Source organism: Eufriesea mexicana, unplaced genomic scaffold (genome assembly GCF_001483705.2).
Source record: "Eufriesea mexicana isolate 0111107269 unplaced genomic scaffold, ASM148370v2 scaffold283, whole genome shotgun sequence".
Taxonomy (NCBI): Eukaryota; Metazoa; Arthropoda; class Insecta; order Hymenoptera; family Apidae; genus Eufriesea; species Eufriesea mexicana.
Genome location: NW_016908447.1, coordinates 172,882 through 192,824, shown reverse-complemented (window position 1 = coordinate 192,824; position 19,943 = coordinate 172,882). Strand labels below are relative to the sequence as shown.

General features: G+C 42.2%; 3 protein-coding genes across 3 annotated transcripts; 1 reads left to right on the top strand and 2 right to left on the bottom strand.

The window, feature by feature from the left end:
* Positions 1 to 1,474: 1,474 nt before the first annotated feature.
* LOC108555798 (uncharacterized) lies at positions 1,475 to 3,896 on the bottom strand. The gene is made up of 3 exons (XM_017911620.1): positions 3,773 to 3,896; positions 3,062 to 3,662; positions 1,475 to 2,912 (listed from the first exon to the last, which is right to left on the bottom strand). Exons 1-3 carry the CDS (start codon positions 3,894 to 3,896, stop codon positions 1,475 to 1,477), a joined length of 2,163 nt encoding a protein of 720 aa, XP_017767109.1.
* A 2,557-nt stretch (positions 3,897 to 6,453) lies between these two features.
* Positions 6,454 to 8,519, top strand: LOC108555795 (putative gustatory receptor 2a). The gene is made up of 6 exons (XM_017911619.1): positions 6,454 to 6,828; positions 6,933 to 7,334; positions 7,437 to 7,694; positions 7,759 to 7,824; positions 7,903 to 7,995; positions 8,469 to 8,519. The coding sequence occupies exons 1-6, from the start codon at positions 6,454 to 6,456 to the stop codon at positions 8,517 to 8,519; spliced, it is 1,245 nt and encodes a 414-aa protein (XP_017767108.1).
* A 5,446-nt stretch (positions 8,520 to 13,965) lies between these two features.
* On the bottom strand, positions 13,966 to 16,667 carry LOC108555794 (uncharacterized). Its single transcript, XM_017911618.1, has 4 exons — positions 16,605 to 16,667; positions 14,948 to 16,479; positions 14,131 to 14,894; positions 13,966 to 14,036 (listed from the first exon to the last, which is right to left on the bottom strand). Exons 1-4 carry the CDS (start codon positions 16,665 to 16,667, stop codon positions 13,966 to 13,968), a joined length of 2,430 nt encoding a protein of 809 aa, XP_017767107.1.
* Positions 16,668 to 19,943: the final 3,276 nt, after the last annotated feature.

Sequence of the window (19,943 nt, the reverse complement as noted above, 5' to 3'; positions counted from 1 at the left end):
ACTGCCTTCATTCGAACTTCTCCCTTTTCTTTATATACCTTAGCTCCATCATTCTGAAACTTAATATGTTAGCTATGATCAGTAACTTTGACTACTGATATTAATTTTTGACTCACTGATTCATTTAGATCATGAATACAACATACCTTTCAATCTCGCTGTATTCTCCACATATTGTTGTTAGAAGAGGCCATCACCTAAATTAATTGTATTCCTTTTTGTCTGCCTAAACCATCTCCATATTCTGAATCTTTATTTGAACAAAGATTTCTGTCCTGTGTGTTATATGCTTAGCCAACCTAGAATTCAATAGACATATCATAACATATTTGTATTGCTGCTTTCATTTTTTCTCGCTATAAAATATAATTCTTGGCATCTATGATGATCTTGGTGGCATTCCATGAATCCAATATTTTTCTACTGTTGTACGTGCCTGTTTATTTCAACAGAATATTATCTTTTCTCAATCAAACTCTACTATCATTAATAAAAGGTGAAAAAATAATGGCTCATAACTTACAAGATTTAATTACGACTGAAGGTTACATTAATACAAAGACTTACATTCTTTTGCATGATGCAGGTACACTTACGTGCACACAACAATGCTGCAATCGGCAGTAGAAAATTAATAAATTTCCAAGTTTTTGTAATTAATTCATGAACATTTATAGTTGCACGTCAAAGTTGAAATTATAAGCAACCTTCTCATACAATGTTTAATTTGATAATTAATACTTACATGAGCGATAGATTTTGTATTTCTTGTATTAAATAAGATTGCTATAGAAAAGTGTTATTGTTGCATAATATTCTTATTATTTTGTAATAATTATATACTTACATAAGAAAGCGTAATATTTTTTTATTAAGAAATTTTATTTACAATTGTTTATTTACAATGTTTACAGAGGCGAAAAATGAATACAAAATAAAAAATAAATTAAAAAGCTATCCAGCTATGGACGGAAATCGAACCCTAGGCCTTCAGCATAGGAATTCTTAAATGTCGCCGTTACACCATGAATCTATTTAAAAACTGTTGAAAATAAATCTATACTTAAATATCGTAATAAAATTTTAATTGTAAATATCTTAAAAATTATTGAGTAATTGCGGCTACAATAATATATATTCTTGAACTGCATCACGAAATGTATAAACCTGTAAAGTTTCAACTAAATCGGTGGCTCGAAGGACTTGCACTCTCCTTGTGAGAAACGTGTAATGATACATTTCGTACTATTCAACAGTATTATTTTATATTATTTCTGTATACTTTAATGTTAAAGCTACAAGTAATATTTTAAACACATTCTTTCAAAAAAATTCTTTATTTATAATTAAGTCAAATTTAAAGGTTACCTTTAATCTGGTTTGATGGGTGTAGAAAATAAAGTTTACAAAATATACTTTCTGTCTCTAAATAAATATTAGACATTTCGTTGATTAAAAAAATTCGATAGAAATTTTAATCCTTCGGAGAAATAGATGATCTTACGTTAAAAATACGCGATTCAATGTTACTTTCGTCGTGCTGTATATCTGAAGAACAATTCGTATCGGGGGAACCAAAAACAAAAGTGGTTTCGAACTGTTTGGACCAGTCATTATTCGGTTTTAATATATTTTCTCTTGTTTCACTAGTTTGGGAGTTATCTTTAGGATCATCCAAAGATTTTTGTCGTTTCTGTTTCGAAAAATTCATTATTTCCCAATAAGCGGAAGGCAAGCTGTTTCCGTTGTTTAGATTTATGATCTGATTTAAATTCTGACTGTTATCAAGATTTTGCTCGTGTAGTTCAAATGAATTAGAAGACGATATTTCGAAAGGATGATTTTCAATCGTTTCCTTAGGAACACCTTGTACAATTCCTTTGGGTAAAATGCTGCAATTATTCGTAGAAGTAGACGGTTGATTAAATTTGTTCAAGAAGCAGTTTGGTAAATTTGTTATAATTTTATCCGTGCATTCAATTTGCATTGTTTCTCGAATCGTGCACTTTGATTTTGTATCACCTCGTTCGTTTAGAAGTTCAAACTGTATCAGATTACCAGTGTTCTTTGTAATTTCGTGTTTCGCCGCATGAGTACTATCCAATAGGTTCTTAGTGCAATTAGCTAACGAAGTCGACGACGTAGTTAAAGCTTTGTCTATGGTTGTTCGGAGGCACTCTCGAATCTCGTTCATTTCTGATCGATGCCTTTCAGAAATTGAAATATTTTCGAATGTCTGAACGTTGACGTCAAAATCTTCTGGTACAAAGGTTTTTTTAACGTTTCTCTGTCCAGACGTACATCGATTGTCATTCTGTCCCTTCATTTCAGAAAATTGAGTTTCGCTGTAAGTTCTCTTTTGGGATTTTCTCTGCTTACCGCGCACTCCTGTTAGGTTTTCTTTCAACCGGCAACGTCTTGCGTTATCGTTCCACGTTTTCTCATGGCTCGTTACGACAGGATGTTTCCGATGTGTACGATTTCTTACTTTCAGATCTGTCTTTCGACAATTTCGAACGGATTCACAAGATTCCTCTCGAACCGTCGTTCCTTCTATATTTTTCGGATCTTCCAACACAGAATCCAAGGTATCCTCGTTAATCTGTATAACATTTCTGCTTCCCAAATCTGAGTGCTTATAATCGTTGTATCCATTGTTCCTTTTGCGTGGTACTTGTTCGTCCGATAGATCGTCGTCGAAGGTGACGAAGCTCTTGAACGAGATGTCGGCTTTTAAGCTGTCCCAAAAATCGCAATGGATTTGTAGGAAGCAGTCATCGGTCCTAAAATGCGTTCTTTGGAAACTGAAGATAACGAGCTCCCTCGGTGTCGTCTCCCATGCCTCGATCAAGGATGTCAAGATGTCGTGAAGATTCCAGTCCACTGTGCATTGCTTCAATCGTTCTGTGTACCTTTAACAAATATTTTACCACTATCTGACAAAGAAAAAAATCGAGCTGGGTATATCCGCCGTACTATCAAAGATTTGTCCCCAGTCTTGGAGAGAGCTATTTGGGGTCAAAGACTGGGATTCTGGAGAAACTCTTCTCTCGAGACTCACCTTCGTCTGAAAACCATCTTGATGTAATGAAATACGTCTCTCCGCAACGGTCGTAAAAGCGGCGGGAAATCCTCGGGAAAGTAAAGGAGCTGTATATTGCTCGGCACGAAATCCTTTAACGCACGCGCTCTGTTCTGACGTAGAAATAACAAGATCTTTCGATTACACTTCGTCATACGATCGTTCACGCTCAACAGCCAATTCCTGAACAGTTTGTCCCCGATGTGAGAATCTTTGCTCTGACAATAAACATGATCTTTCACCGTTGCGTTACACGGATACGGTCCGCAGATCAACAACGGCAATTTCATCGTTCCCGAAGAATTGCAGCTCATCAAAATCGTTATACGGTTCTTCGGCGATTCGCTTTTCTCTGAACCTTTGTTCGACAAGATCCTCGAAGGAAAACCGTCCGAGTACATGGTCAGCTCGTCCACGTGGAACAGATCCTTGTACCTGTACGCGATTATCGTGGACCTCATCAGCTCGATCCATTCGCGATAGTCTTTGAACATCGGACCAGGCTGACTCGTCGAATTCGTGGATCTCAGACCGTACTCCTTCAAAATATTATTCAACCATCTATCCGTGCACTTGACACCTAGACACATATATCTAATTCAGACTGAAACCAGATTGAGCGAGATCTAAATTCCGAGCTATTTTATCGACTAGTTGCGCAGGAAAGATTTTACAAGCTAGGTTGTGAACCGTTCGTACCCCGTATCTTCATCAGCCTGAGAGCCTCTTCCCGCAGCGAATGTTTGTCGAAGGAACTGTTCATCGCGTACTTCTTGCAAACCCATTTAAACAATTCGTCCTTTATCGTCTTCATACCAATTTTCGAGTCCTGTTTATTCGCGGTATCCTTCGAAAACATCGATGGTAATTGGTAATTTAACTTGTACGAAATGTACCGTTATTTTTTGAAGAGATATAACTGCTAGGTTCACTGATGATTTTCGATTGTCGATCAAACGTCGTTTTTCGACTACGCGACTATTCGCTACCCTTTTCAGAGAGCTGCACCGATGGATAAATTTAAAAGCGTCTGAGCATCGTTCCTCGCCGCTGTTTCTCGTGCAATTTTCTCAAGGCAAACTCGTCGCTTAAGCGGCGGATAGTCTCGGCAAAGGAAACTCGGTAACGAGTGCGATGAAGGGGGTAAAGCGTGACAACACGTAGAGAGCCGTGTTTATGCAAAAAATTTAGCTCATGCTCGAGAGCAATTTTCCAGCGAAGCGTGGCAAAAACAGCTTTTATTTTCATGGATATGCGCGGCGAGAGCCGTGCGTTGACCGCTCGATGAATATCATTCATCTTGCAGGCCGAGTTAAATTGCATTTCTCCGGGGCGTCGTCCTGACGAGACACTTTCCATCGTAAATTTTCATCTAATATGCTGCTTTATATTACCACCCATCCCCATCTCTGCCATTGCCAACCTCCTCGTTCTTCACTTTCTTTCCCTCGCTTTGCCCTTCTTTGCCCAGCTTTTCGCGATCGACCGTCTCCTCCAACAGCTCGAATTCTATCGATGAGATTTCCATTGTCGCCGATCATAGCTCCGATATGTCCCGTGGTTAAATAGAGTGGATCGATTACGGTTAATTAACCGGCTTGAGGCTGCTTTTTAGCGGGTTGCATATTCGGACCGATTTCGGGGATGAGGCCTATTTCACGGACGGGTAATTCGTTCGTGCGAGGGAACGCGATTACGGAAATAAGCAGACAAGTTACAATCTATCTGAAAGCTTTATCAGCCAGGAGGAAATCTGATTAATGGACGTTCGCATTCCCACGCCATTAGCAGCGTTTCGGTAGGACAGGCTCGAATACCAACGATCGAACGTCATTATTCAAATCACCTGGGGCTGCAGTATCTACCATAGATTTGTCGGGAAGTTTAATTAATTCCACGGAATAGTGAATGCTAAAAAATGCAGCAATCGCCTGTGTATTATCTCGCGATGCTGAATGACGAACGTAAAGGTAAATCGTTTCTCTAAATCCTTCGCAAATATTTCTGTATCGCAAAATCGTTCCTAGGGAATCGATGGATAATGAACGACACACATGGTAGCTGAGAGTGTACATCCACGGCTATTTACCATTGCACACAGTAGACTGACGCGTGTCGTTCGGCCTGTGGCTCGGATTCGATGAGATTAGAGTGACACGAGTGCCATCGCATTATCATACTCTGCAGTTTCTAACAGTCGTTAATCTGCTGACGATTTGAATGCATTTCAAGGAAAAAGTGGCAACAAATGCGACAGGTTTGCGCGATACGATCCACCTGGAAGGTCTATTATCCTACTTCGGCTGCTCAATTATTCACAATTCAACGACGGCTGGAAGAGCGACGCGTCCTAACGATGCAGTCGGCTGCAAATATACGTCAAAACGTACATACGTCTGTTTGGACAAACGGGCTTTAATTCCGCTTTATCACGGTTGATGGAAAACCTCGCTTTTCGCTGTTATTTATGCGGTTGCTCGGAAACCTTCGACCGCTCGTTGCGTCGCTGGGGATCACCCTGCCCGGCGATTTCTCTCTCGACTCGAACCACATCCTCTACAGTTCTCCATAAGAACTGCCTCCGCAGTGCCAGGTAACCCGAGCAATCTCCATTTCCCGCTTTCTATCGAACGCGAGTTTTCTATTCGTGCCACTAAATCAGGAATTTCGCGATCCGCTCTCGTCCCATTTTTCACTCGTTGCCAAAAGCGTTTTCAACTTACGGACATCGTTCCAGCTAGTGGAGAACGTGTCCAATTCAAATTCCTACTGCGGGCGTTTATTCTAGCAATCGGATAGAACGAAACATAGAAGAGGACCGCGCGACACGAGCAAACCTGCCTGTTAATCGGTTTGTTGATTTCCTCGCTAGTTAATATTAATATTTGTTTCGATATTTAGAATCTTTTTGCCTTTTTCAGTTGACTTGTGGTCGAAAATAATAACGATATGCAGCGCGGGGAATAAACGGGAAACCTATCTCGCGTAACGAGTGCGGTTAACAAACGAACGATCGGCGGTGGGGTAATAAATCAGGGGATAACGGATTTACATGCACGGTACGAGTTCAGCGGGTTCTTTGTTATCGTTTTTGTTCATATTTCAAATCGATAATGCTCGTTCCATGGCCAGGAAGCGGTGACTAATAGCTGGCTAGATCGGGCGCAGTTCGTTTCGCTCGTATAATTTATCTGTCCCCAAATTTCGCCCATCTCTGTTGCATTTTAAAATTCGAACGAATTCGCGAGTGAAAACTTCATTTCGATGGAAACTATTATCCGTTCGATAATTTCAAATCTAACTTGACTGTTTCTTTCCTTTTGCAGATTAAAATTTCCTCGCGGATCGAGAGCGTTTAGTTGACGAAGAAGATGAGGATCTTCCAGGAGGAATTAGTGCGTTGCAGGAGAAAACAGGTCTTTCCACTGAGCAAGCCACGTACGACAGCTTTCGACGTCGAGACCACGTACGCGGAGGTGGTCCGAGACAAGAAGAATCGTGCGAAGAAGTACCATGGTCCAGATTCGCAGCTGTATTCGGCGATTTATCCTTTGTTTTGCATAATGAAGGTGTTCGGTTTGGCGCCATACGACTTCAGAGGCGACGAAATCGTGCCATCGAAAGCCTGCCTTCTATTTTCCTTCGCTTTCATGGTTCTTTATTGCCACATCATGTATAGGGTGTATATAAGATTCATTTCCGTTAAAAGGAAGAAAGCGTTTCTTAACGTGGTCGAGACTACTAAGGTAAATTTCTCGTTTTTATGAGGATTTCCGCGTCTGTGTATTAGACGTAACGAGTCAACAGCACGACGAGGATCTATGTTTGCACGATGTTAACGTAATTACAGGTAACCATCAACTACTTCGTCGCTATGTACGAGCTCGTTGCGACGATATTCAGGAGGAAAGCATTGAGCCAAGTTTGGAACGCTCAGCAAGATTTGGACGAGAGGCTGAGCCAACTAGGCTACCCACGCAAAGAGACGAAAACCGAGATCGCGATGTGGACTCTTTTGATCAGTCAGATCGTTGTCTGGACGGCGGTTAATCAGAGTGGGATGTACGCTTTTGGAGAGACTTGGCTGTTTAACGTGAGCTACATGTGCATTTACATCGGCACCGCGATATCCGTGTATAAGTTCATCGGAATGGCCAGTTTTCTCGGTCAACGCTTCCATCAGCTCAATAGGATCGCCAAAGAGAACTTACCTCCTAGCGTTGGATACAAAAGCAGTACAGTCAGTAGGCAGGTGGAGTAGACACAGTTGATTTAAACGGGCTTAATGTAAGTTTCGTTCGATCGCGCGAACAATGACGGGACGTAAAAATGCTTTCATGTTTGCTCGAGAAAGACCATCCAAGATTTGCACAACCAGTTGATGCTAATCAGCGAGACACTGAGTTCTCTTTATTCGTGGTCGCTATTGTTCTGGGTTGGAAATCTCGGCGTACACAGTATCAGCAATCTGTATTTCATCATCGATAATATCATCTTGTCGGCCTATAAGGACATAACTTGGCCTATGATACTCAACATGTGTTGCTGGCTGATCGGATTTGTCACGCAGCTTTTGGCCATTCACGTCGCCTGTGATTATACGATAACAGAGGTAGCGTCCATCGTTTCCTATTTTATTTGACATACCACCTGTTACGGATTCACGCGAATTTTAGGCTAACTTCATGGGTGCGATCCTCATCGAATGGGAAGCGAGAACGATTCGGAGATTTCCTCACGATGCGAGTATCCCACTATAAATTCCGCTTAATCGATTATCGAATAGCGTACAATTGTTCAATCGTTCGTCTCTTTCGCAGGATTCCGTTCTTACTTCGCTGAGCTTTTTGAATAGACGGCTCCATTTCTCTGCCGGCGGCCTTTTTGATATAAAGTTGTCATTGCTCTGCACGGTAAGGCATTTCCTATCTGTCTCGGAGAAAAGGAAGCTTTAATTGCAACGAGATCCAACTTTCCACTTTACGCATCAGACAACTCGAAGAAAATGCGTCTCTATCTCGATCGTTCCAATTCTCCGATTCTGCCTGCGATCTCGCGAAAGCAAAAGATTAATTGAATTCTGTTGAATAATCGCGATTTTCAAATGTTGCCGAAGAATCGTAAATTGCACGGGGAAAAAGAATTCGAGAAGATACCGTAACCCACTGCTCGATTTCTTTGTTATGTTTCATTTGAGCCGTCGAAGTTTACCCAATTTCCAGATGATACTCCATCGATATCTCGAGTCGCGGCAATCTGAATACGTCGTTACGTTTTACCACTCGACCCGTCTTTTATGCTAGCACGCACCCAGACAAAACATCAGACAAAAAGTTAATAGCTCGTTCAAAGTCGTTGATCGAAAAAGCATCCCGATTGTTTACAGTTCGTCGGAGGGATGTCGACGTATCTAATCATCCTTTTGCAGTACCTTTGAGCTTCGATGGATGCTCGAAGTGAAGATGCTCGATGTAAAAGAGAAGTAAGAAACGTCCCAAGAGATTCAATAAAATCAATTCGTTTTTTTCACGTTGGATACATTTTTCATCGAATACCTTTTCCTACGTGTTTCCTTCGGAGCGACTCTATTTCGTTGAAACTACTTTCCCACCGGTAAGTACTCCGCCCAGATTTTTCACGCGCTACCGAATCCATATATCCCTGCATTTGCATAGGAATTGCATTCGTTTTTGCCAAAAGGTACCTCGTTTGGACCCCAAGGAATCGATTTTCGGAATTTTTCCGGAATTTAGGCTGCAACTCGATGGAAATTCTCTTACTACGCGAAGAGCAGGTGCAACTATCTATCGCGCTTTTGCTCGGTAAGTAAAAGCTAATCAGCGATACCGCAGGGTACATCGCGAGGGAGTTGTAACAGCTCCAGGATTATCCTCGAACATGGTATTCGAAGGAAAACCGATCGACCGGCCAATTATAGTCGACGTGCGTTTAACTGGCCGGTTAAAACGATCATACGGGAACGCGATTTCAAAGAAGATCAACTTGCGCTCGAAGATACGTTATCCTCTGCAATAAACTACTTGTAATCAACCTACATGCAAACTTTATCGTTCCAGGATGGTGAATGGTATTGGAACGTACACGACATCTATCCTGTATCTTCGCTACTCTGCTGCGCTTATGCACATTTGCCAGGGCATGAATTTTCTCGTAAAAAATTTTACGACTGCAGTGAAATCGCAGGACGTGAAATCATCGGGTTGTGAGACGGATCTGACTTTACGGGAGATGTGTCCTTTCGGTATCGACTTTCTGCCAGGATTATGAACGAGTCACCAGAATAAGATTATACGTTTAATCGAGCTTAGATACACTCGAACTTGAGGGCTGTCTCTCGGCAGAAGAATCGTCGAATAGAAAGGTAAATAGAATTTTTATGTTGGTTGGCTCTGGTGAAATTTAAAGTACGACCTTTTCGGCGCAGCCAGGGGCAAAGAAGAAATAAAAAAATCATTGACACCGGACACCGTGAACGAAGACACGTTGCAGCAATTTTCTACACCATCACCCTGGAAAATTGCTTCTTCTCTCGTTCTGCCGACATTTCCTTTCTTCCCCGTTATACGCAACCACCGGTGTTGCATGCCAATTCCTCTTGGTACTCGTGTAACTTTGTTAGCCCATTAAAATCATCACGGGATTCGTAACCCATTTAATTAAAATATCAACCGTAACTCTTCTACTGCCAGTGGCGCCGCGAATCTCGTTACCAGAGACATTTCTTGCGTTTCCTTTCAAACATCCATCGATCGTCTCTCTAACTTCAATACAGAACTTAATACCAAATTGAAATTTACAAAGTAAATTCGGTGAAACTTATTTTCTGAAACTCTCGTTCGTTCGAGAGTCATACAAAGGATGTAAAAAGTTCATTTCCTTCGCGGTCGCTTCCTTATTCGATTCGGGAATCCAGGAAGAGACATGAAAGAACGGATCACCCTCGCGCTAACTTTTGTATTCGTTTCGTCGTCGTTTTGGACGGTTACAGGCAAATGGATTAGTTTTGTCACTCGAGTGACCTTCTCTCGAAGCTTCCTCAGAACTGCGATGAATAACTGTTACATTTTTCTGAGAAGTCGACCAGCCACGACGAGAAACGTGCAATCGCATACGGACAAACAGTGCGGTAAAGTGATCGTAGACGGCAAACGATACAACCAATGGTAAGAAAGTTTAATCCCCAAGGTTTCTAAAGGCTGAGACGTGGTTGCGTTGACTTCAATCCGGGATTTAAGTCGTATTCGCGTTGCCGTTGGGGTAGGTCTGCTCTTTCCTGGAAAACAAAGGGTAAGCTTCCAAAGGAGTTCGGCGGTCTCGCAGGTCTACGTTTCCTAGCAGGATGGCGTTTCACAAATCTTAATCTGCCAGGGATTTGTGACTTTGAGTTCTACTTTTCGTCGACCCGATCTTTCCTGGCCTACCGGAGTTATTCCGGGGCCGGCTAACGAACTCGTTACGTTCAATTAGCGTTTCGCGCGGCTCGTAAATTAGCGCAAATTAATACGATCAATCGGAGCGCGGTGGAGAACGATTCGATAAATTAGAAAGAGATATCGCCACAGCTTGGCTGCTGTAATTAATCCACGTGAAGCTCGCGACCGGATCGATCTGGCCGAAGGCTCGTTAAATTATTCCAACTTTTCGGCAATGCAAAGAGCAGATTCTATAAGAGTAAATTGTCGATCGGTATCGGATCGTGTATCTTCGTTTCTCTTTGAACAATCGACGTAAACGATCTCTGAAACGTCGTTCTCTAATTAATTGGTATCAATTGCTGGCGAACCGATGCAGCGTAAACCGACCTGATTCGTCTAATTTTATTGGTTACCAAAAGCAGATACGATTTATACCGATCTCCGCGTATTGCATCAGCGATCACGGACTAATTACGGTCCGCTGATTAATAACTGCTGAGCTACGAGCTTCGTCGTGTTAATTCGCTTTTTAATTCGCTAATTTTCCACCTCTTTCAACGGAAAGCAAGGTTTCCTCGATGCTCCGACATCCCACGCGAACTGGTTGGCTGTGTTATTAAAAGAGGGTGCAAGCAAGGAGGAGTTCTCAAGATATTCTTTCCCGGATTGTCTTCATTCGACGTAATTAATTAATGATACGCTTGTTCAGAGGTTTCAGAGGGATCTTCGTATGCCGCATACGTAATCCGAGTCTAAACTACAGCGTTGATATTGAGATCTAGGCGAACATACATGTGTTTGCAACGCAAGCTCATAAATCTATGTCTGCGTATGTACATATCTATCGTTAGTCGGGAACCGTGTAACTCGTTACATGCAGCCTGCCAGAGTTTGCGTTATCACTAACGAACGGTAACATCGGACCTCCTCTCTGCTTCCGACATTTACTCCTTTTTATCTTCTTACTTTGTGTCAGAAACCAGAGTTCTACTTCGTCGTTCTTTGACATTGCGACTACATTGCGTGCGTAGATAATAATGCACAAAGTCGCACGAAGAAAGCAAACACGTACGTAATTTCACGCCAACTTTTTTAAAAGCAGCTACACATTTTCATTTACGCTAAAAGTACTGACAAGTAACGAGCTCTTAAATAGAACGATGACACGACGGAGATAAATGAGCGTATATATTACATTTTTATTTCGATAAAGGTAGACCTTTTCCAAAAGCAACGGCACACGCTTGCCGGCAACCGCAGAAGCGAAAAAGGTGAAAAATCATTTTGACTGATTCGATACTTCTGGCCTGGGTTGAAATTCAATACTTTTGACGCATCGCTGTGACGCAAGTAGATGTTCATACCATGCTCGGTGAAAAACTTCGAAATCCTGTAGCTTTTTACAGTGGTTTCCCTGTCACGGGACTAGTAAACCACCAGTGGCCCCGAAAAATCCACCGGCCTTGACACGTACACCCACCGACAGCGTACGTGCATTTCGCTACGTTCGGTATTTGCAGCAGTACGCTAATGGCTAGCCATCAAGACCCACGCTTAGCACCCACGTCACACCGTGACCGGTGCACACGAGCTTCTACGTCACTCTACTTTCCACCGTTACCAAGATTCCACCGTTATGACCTCACGAGCACAGAGACATTTACTTTCATAATGTCACAGCATAAGCTCCTACCACCCTCGCGAAGTAATCAGAATAAGGACGAACGTTGATCCCACGATACGAACCGTGTTCCCGACGATAATGTTTCATCATTCTCTATTATTATTTGACAACGTAAGCGATAGCCTTGCAGATGAAGCATATATCGTTGGTACAGAGATTCTATTGCACGCTGGACAAAGAGTTCTAGCTTAATATCTTCGTTCTTCAAATCGAATTATTTTACAAATGTTACCCAGGTCGTTCACGGATTCTATCCTTTTAATTCCAATCTTGCAAGAATATCTAGCCGATATCGAAGGAGCAGGGTTTCCGATTAGATCGCGATGGAGGACGGGTACAGCTTGACTTTAAAAAGTTATCTAGACGTCGAATGAAAACCCTGGGTCGTTGGATGTGTAATTGGAAATTGGATTCAAAATATCGGAACGGTATTACATGGATGTGTGTAATATATAAAGTTAGATAATATTGGTAATTCGAAAGAGCAACTAATTGCTTTCATTGTTTCAACGTCGACGATGCTGGAACATCAACGCTATCTATCCTATGGAAGTTAACTTTGGCAGGATTCGGTTCGATAGATCCGATTAAGAAAATTTGTCAGGGCCGGCGATCGAATCGGTCTCCATCGTTATCCCTGCTTTGTTTACGGCCACTTTAAGCTCTAGCGTAGCAAGCACGGACCGTCGCGTCACAGAGATTACGACCACCCTCTTTTTGTTCATGGAGATCGCGAGAATAGATTATTCAAGGAGTCACGCTTCTTAAAGTCCCAAGGCAGTCCGTTGGAATTTTACTTTCCATTAGCCTAAGAACCTCCTCTATGTACGAAAAGATATACGAATCTCTTGAAATATATAACGTTGCGAGAATTTTTATTGTATATAAAAAAGTATTCCACAATATAAGCGTGTCTACGTACAGTCTAAATTGTACGATAAATAAATCTGTACAATTTATCGAAACACTTATGTCTACGTATATCTCACTAGCAGTTTCTTACAATTAGATATATGGCACAAATACGTAATACTGGTGAGGTTTTAAGATCAAGGTATAACGCTAAAGCTAGTTCTCTGTAAATATTTCCTTTCAGAAATATACGAGACTACGTAGAGTTCTTTTCCTTGCTTCTAATTGTTTCTCCTAGCGGATTACTCTATTCTCGCATCCTTGTTTTCAACGTTTTCAGCCAAAAAACGAAAGGAGCAAGTATCTCTTTTAACTCTAAAACATTACGCACGAAAATGGAAGTCTTTACAACGTTTCTGCCAGAAACGGCAAGATTCGGTAGCGTACGCCATTTTTCACAATTTCATCCAGTTTACAATTTTTCACTCGATCACGTATTCTAATTTTTAATAGATACTAAAATATCATGTGGTATTCACGATTAAATTGAAGTATAAAGTTAAATCGTTTAAAAGAAAAAGAATTATTCTCCGCGTGTCCAAAGATCTCGAAAAATATTTCTCACGAAATATACGAGACTTTATCGCGTGACAAAGGAACGCGTTCCTTATAATTAGTCCGAGGTGTACAGTCGTTTAAAAAATACGCGTACAATCGTAAAACGCCATCCATCTAATTCTATAAGCATTTAAAAAGCATACGTTCGCTTTAAATCACACACTCATAAATTACAAAATCAAGCGCTAAAACTACTAATCTCGATCATTTGTACTATCAACATGTAAGAAAGTTTGTACTGTTACGCTTACAAATTATTTCCAGTTTAGGAAATTTGATCAGCAAAGAGATAGTCAAGTAATATTAAAATCTGGAAATAACTCGCATGAATGATTCTCCCAAAGACTACACTCGTATTCTAACACTACAAGTATAGAATATAACTATACTATACGCAAAATATTTGATGGTTTAATTTTACGATAAAAGCGGTGAATCTCACCGGAGGAACTACGGACGTGTAACAATGGACAAAGATTCAGGCGAACTTAGAACGCAGAATTCTGCTAGGGTTGGATCGCTGACCGCGCGCACAGTTTCGCTGTTAAAGTAAATCTTGGTGTTCCTTGGCTTGATGGTAGCGTAGTGAGGTTCCGACTCGTGCGGGACCAGAGAATAGATCTTGGAACTGACTTCAATCCTCATGCGAACGCTCCTCCTCTTTAAAGAAAGGGCGTCCTCGTAAACGCTGGACCTAGGTCTCTCGATAGTTTGCGGCTTCGGCACGTCGTAAATCGGTTCCTGTTCTATGTTCGACTGGCACTTCGAATGTATCTCGCTTTCGGACTTGGACAAGAATCTCCTAGGGATATCGTAGTGGCTGGCAGCGAGCGAAGCGCTGCGACAGGAAGCCGACGAACAAAGATCGTCGCAACTTCTTCGGAACTCTACCTCGTACATGTCGTTCTTGACGATCATCACCGATTCCTGGCTGTTGCGACATTCGTGAGAGTTGCAAAATTCCTGAGGCTCGTCCATCTTTGCCAGGGTAACGAACGGATGCTTCGGGATCTTGGAAGTGCGAGGATGTTTCTGTATTCCGTCTAGGACCTCGTTCCCCGGAGACGGACTGCGAGCTTTCTTGGACACCATTTTGCGATCCAACGACATGGTGACCATCTTCGAGGGCGGATAGGATGGTCCGAGATCCAGCTTCACGTCTTCGCGTGGTACCTCGGTTAGATGCAGCTGCTTCGTGCTCTTTTTCCTGCAATACGAATAAACGTGTTAGTTTCAGTCGGTTAAAATATTATTTTAAGGTCAACTTACTCTGACGTGTCACAGAACGCTTCATCCTCATCGTCGTCCAACGTATTCTTTGATTTGAAGGTTTTCAGAACAGCTCTTCTGTTTGCTTCGATATAACTGTTCTCCTGTTGAAGCAAAACTTCCGTGATGGAAATCAGAGAAGTCAAAGAGGAAGAGGAGCAGGACTTCTCGTCGTATCCGGAATCTTGGAACTCTCGAGACTCCTCACTCAAGTTCCTCTCCGAGGAGAATAGTTTGTTTTTTTTCTCCAGCTTCCTACCGGTCAGCGAATAGAGCAGTTTCTTCAGCGACCTCTTTCGTGGCAATTTCTTCCCTGTAATGGGTATCCAATCGATGGAAGTGTCCTCGACTTCGATCGGTTTCTTTAGATACGCTCCCACTATTTTCGGAGTTTTGTCGATGCCTGAAATTTTCTGGAAGTCCAAATTAGACTCGTTCCGTGGTAACTCATTGACCATCGTACTGGTCTTGGGAAACGTATCCGTGGGCAGAAAAATAGTTTCGTCGGGTTCCGGCAAAGTTATGTCGAGATCGATACCCTCCATCGTTCTTGTATCGTCGAGAGATGACATCTTTATCGAGCTGAAATGAAAATTGGATCTTCGACTGGATGCCTCTTTATCGAACTTGAAAAGACTCGAGCAATCTGAACTAGAATCCTTCGAATCTTGACGTTCCAGACCCAAGGGGCTCGAGTAAATCTCCGACGAACTTCTGTTTGCATTTTTCAACGGAGACGAAAATGTTTCCAATTTTATAGAGCTGTTGGAAGTCTCCGATTTATTCTTCGGCGACACGTAAAAAACACCCGACCTCCTATTTCCGCTTTTCATCTCGTTATCTACGCTTTTGGGAGAACCATCCACGTCGTCGGACGCGTTCTTGAACGGAGAGCCGAAAATTCTAGACTTCCTTTTTACAACCACCGGTTTATTCTTCGCTGGTAATGGGCTCTGAGATTCATTTGCATCCTCGCTATTTTGCTTCGAATCCGAGGCACAATCCAATTTCTGGGAAGGTATAAACTCATCGTGGTTGCTCTTAAACGGACTGCTGGAGGCTATGGATTTCCTTTTCGGCGCTTCTTCCATGGAAGTGTTCATTTTACTCTTCTCGTGGCTTTCTTGAGCATCCTGTGCAGTCTTTAGATCGTTATAAGTCTTGTATTTTACCTCGAATGCCGCGACAATCTTCTTCACGAAGTTCTTCTGCTTGGTCCCGTCTGCAGCCCCGTCCTGTTTCGAAGGAGAGAGGAAACCCGTCTCGAATTCGCGAATAATACTCTCCAAATCCGGCATCTCTGGGCGTGCCTGTGGGGATCCACAAGTTCTCGGTGGAGTGCCATTCTCGTAGGTGTCGCTGAGCCCACTTCTGTCCAGAGCTTTCATCGTATTTGTCCTTATAGGACTGGCAGAAACTTGGTACTTGCTCGGTGAATAATTCCCAAGCTTCCTAATCCAATTTCCCTTAGGATGCCCTGATCTTCCCACCTCGTTCTTCCTTTGTTCCTCCTTTTCGCTCCTGTACTCCACGTTCAGCTACAACGGAGAAGAAAAGGTAAATATACAAGCGCGCTAATCCAATTTTTTCCTCTTTGTTAAGCATTGCATTATCGCGGAATTTCCAGAGATAATAGAGCAAGCAATGTCTCTAACAAACCCACCTCTTCGTTGCTACTCTTCTTCAGCATACGGTGCAGAAACATATTCATTTTTACCGCGTTCATTTTGGATTTTCCACGCGTTATTTAAAATTGCGACGAGCAAGTTCTACCCTATTATCAAATTACCACAATTGTCCAAGGTAAAACACGTAAAACGGATTCTATTCGCTGATCGAGTACGTTGATACGCAATTCACATTTTATCGCGGAATCTCTTACGCGCAGAAAACAGAGTCTATTCGATCTCGAATAATTGAAATTTTATGAAATTTTACACGCTCCGATTGAAGCAACGCTTTCAACTGACTTCCACGATGTCGAGACGTCGAAATTTTACTATTGAATGAGGGTTAACCGGATAACGCGGCCTATTTGTACCTGCGAGACGTTGGGGTAGGTAATTGCCACCTTCTGTTTGCCGATTTTTCGCTGCTAAGGGAGGGGATAGACCGTTCAAACGTTACAAGCATTCCTTTGATTAATTTTTTAACCACTTCTCTTGACTTAAACGCTATTGGTTTCCATTCTTTATATTTTTCACATTTTATATTTTCAAACTACCGGAAAGTTAGCTTTATGCAGTTCCGAATTGATATATGCAGTGTCCATCGCGTAGCATGTACATATGGGAAAACAGTTTCCACTTCACTCTATTTTCGCTGCGAAACAAGCAATTTGCGTGGAAATCGAATGAAAGTACGCAAGGGATAGCAGATAGGAAGAACACCTGCGTGGAAAAGCTGTACCGATGATTAATTGTTTTTCATTTTCGAAAATTCGTTTCTGTTCCGATTAAAAAATCGAGCAAACGCGATAGCAAATGGAAATGAAAATAACACGAATTGCAACGGTGGCGCGATTCGACGTGTGAATAATTCCAGGCCTGGAAACGATAATTGGAGGCTACGAATATTGGAAGGAAAAAGAAAGAAAAGAACAAATCGCGTATATTTTTCTTCGACTAATATCGTCTTGCACGAATACCAAAGATCAAACGTATCGTTTAGCGTAGTTCCTCCTGGACCTCGGCAATAGCGAACACTGTTACGTGTATCGATACCGACATCGATTTCCCATCTATTACAACCCGATCATGCAAATTTCCCGCTCGATTGGTGAATGCAAATTTCACTGCCGATACGGAGACACGCCCATCTCAGTTTCTGCAAAACTAGGCTCCTTGCTCGATCCCCGCTTACGACTATACCTGCCAGGACGACGAGTTTCCACGAGAATGACTGGCAGTAAAACAATATTTATCCGTATTCTGGGCTCTTCCAACGGGACAGTGTATTGTTCTCGCTAGGAAATACTGTCCCATCTACCTACCGTCGAAATCGATCGACGTTCCACGAATACCCTATGCACGCATCGATACCTAATATCCATCGGGGAATAGGAGGAATCGGGAAGAATCTCGAGCAGGCGAATTCCATCGAAAAAGTCGACCCATGCGCTGGTTCGTTATTAAAAATTACAGAAGGAAATCCGAAAAATTGCAGGGAAGAACGTGGAACTATCGCAATTAGAACCAATTTCCCCCGTAGTCCTGCGAATACCCGAGAACCACCGTCGGGATATCTGGCAGGATTAAAGCCCAACATCCTCGACGGTCGGTTACCATTCTGCAGATTAATCGAATTCTGCAACATTAATTGCGTTCCAGAAGAGACGCTTGCTGAGTGATACGAGTAAACGTAAGGCTCGCCAGAGTTCTAAACAAGTGGGGAGTCTGTGGAATTTCGCGGACGCGAATCAGGCGAATACTCGCTCAACTCGTCACGCTTATTAAACATTCTACGAAATCGCGATATCTGGAATTTTCCATAATTTTCCACGAAACTATATTACCCTCTCGTTCGCTTGAAACCTTTTATTTTATTTCTACCATTTATTTCGTATAATCCGAATTTCTAAAAGAGTACGGTGTTTTTGAAAAACATTGCAGCGAAAGAACAGACCTCGGCGTTGAAATTTAATAAATCTGTGCCCACGAGAGAAGAACGGTATTATAGATGAATGGTTTCCGAATCTCGAGCAGATATCGGAGAGAAATCCGATAGACCGTGGAACAAGATTGTTTCGGTTTTCTTTGCACAAACGGAATTAAAAGATATAAAACTGTGTCGGGTAGCGATGAGCCTGGGTAAAGAAATGGAATTTCGCGACGGATGAAATATCAATAGGAAAAAGGGGAAAAAGGGGATCGCTGGTCACGACGAAAATTACGGTATTTTCCTATTTTGCCGGCTTGTTCACCGGGACAGAGGAGCAATCAGCTCGTACCTACCTTTCCCGATGCCCTCAACTTCCTCTTCCTCCAATTCGTATCGAATATCACATTGCACTAATCGATCGACGAAATTAAATACGACAGACAAACGAAGCGAGCAGGTAAAGAGAGAAATTGGATTTGTCGTTATCCGTGCAACGTTCAACGCGAATCATTTTCTTGAAACTAGAGATTAAAGCAACGCGATCGCTGGCATGTTTATCACGGATGGTTAACGCTAATTCTTAATGGATAATGTTATAGCTGTAAAAAAAAGTAAATTTTTGTTCCTCGATGTGAACGCGAAGAAAATAATTTTCATCGAAAATTCTTGTACCTTTTACCTGAGATAACCACGCTGGCCTGGTCGTACAGAGTCCCGCTAATCTATATTTATTGTCGGGTGTACCCTGGGCTCGATACATGGCACAGGCTACTTCCATTGTCACATAACTGTCCTTCGTTTACCGGGATTACAATGCGGCGTATACCTGATGCGATTTCTAGAAATTATCCAGTTATCTTACCCAGCCATACACCAAATTCGAATATAACGAACGAGCAACGAATCTTTCTATTTCCAACTCATCGTATGCGAAAAAATTCGTACAGAGATCCTAAAAGAAGATGTTCGATGATGGGAATACAATTGCCTGTGGCGTAACTGTTGCCAGAGTTCGTCGAGCTTGGAGCAAATGCAAACTCCTACCCAATTGCACTCGTCCACTCGTTTGTCTAGGAAGTTTCACGGTAAACAAATGCAATTGAAACACGGTGACATAATTGGAGCTCGAGCGTCAATCAAAGCCAGTTACACGGTAATCAGTATCAGAAACTGTTACGAGCTAGCTAAAGCCCTTCTTCTAATTTGTCGGATCCGTTTCAGTCTAATTTATGCAAGACCCGCTGTTATGTTTCGTGCCTTCGATTATTTCATTCAAGGAGGATCGCATTATGTTCTCGGCCTTCGTTGCCATCGTCCCGAGAACAATGTGAAATATAACAATTCCCGGCAAGGGCTAGGTTGCCGTGGATAGAAGGAATCTCGAAAGTTCCTCTCGGCGACG

What these genes read in the sequence shown, in the direction of transcription:
- LOC108555795 (XM_017911619.1), top strand. Translation starts at nt 6,454, where the DNA reads ATGAGGATCTTCCAGGAGGAATTAGTGCGTTGCAGGAGAAAACAGGTC. An exon ending in TTCGGAGATTTCCTCACGAT is followed by an intron (nt 7,825 to 7,902) that starts GCGAGTATCCCA and finishes TCTCTTTCGCAG; the next exon opens with GATTCCGTTCTTACTTCGCT. An exon ending in AGTTGTCATTGCTCTGCACG is followed by an intron (nt 7,996 to 8,468) that starts GTAAGGCATTTC and finishes GATTGTTTACAG; the next exon opens with TTCGTCGGAGGGATGTCGAC.
- LOC108555794 (XM_017911618.1), bottom strand. Translation starts at nt 16,667, where the DNA reads ATGAACGCGGTAAAAATGAATATGTTTCTGCACCGTATGCTGAAGAAG. An exon ending in AGAAGAGTAGCAACGAAGAG is followed by an intron (nt 16,480 to 16,604) that starts GTGGGTTTGTTA and finishes TCTCCGTTGTAG; the next exon opens with CTGAACGTGGAGTACAGGAG. An exon ending in GATGAAGCGTTCTGTGACAC is followed by an intron (nt 14,895 to 14,947) that starts GTCAGAGTAAGT and finishes AAACTAACACGT; the next exon opens with TTATTCGTATTGCAGGAAAA.
- LOC108555798 (XM_017911620.1), bottom strand. Translation starts at nt 3,896, where the DNA reads ATGAAGACGATAAAGGACGAATTGTTTAAATGGGTTTGCAAGAAGTAC. An exon ending in GAAGATACGGGGTACGAACG is followed by an intron (nt 3,663 to 3,772) that starts GTTCACAACCTA and finishes ATATGTGTCTAG; the next exon opens with GTGTCAAGTGCACGGATAGA. An exon ending in AAGATGGTTTTCAGACGAAG is followed by an intron (nt 2,913 to 3,061) that starts GTGAGTCTCGAG and finishes TATTTGTTAAAG; the next exon opens with GTACACAGAACGATTGAAGC.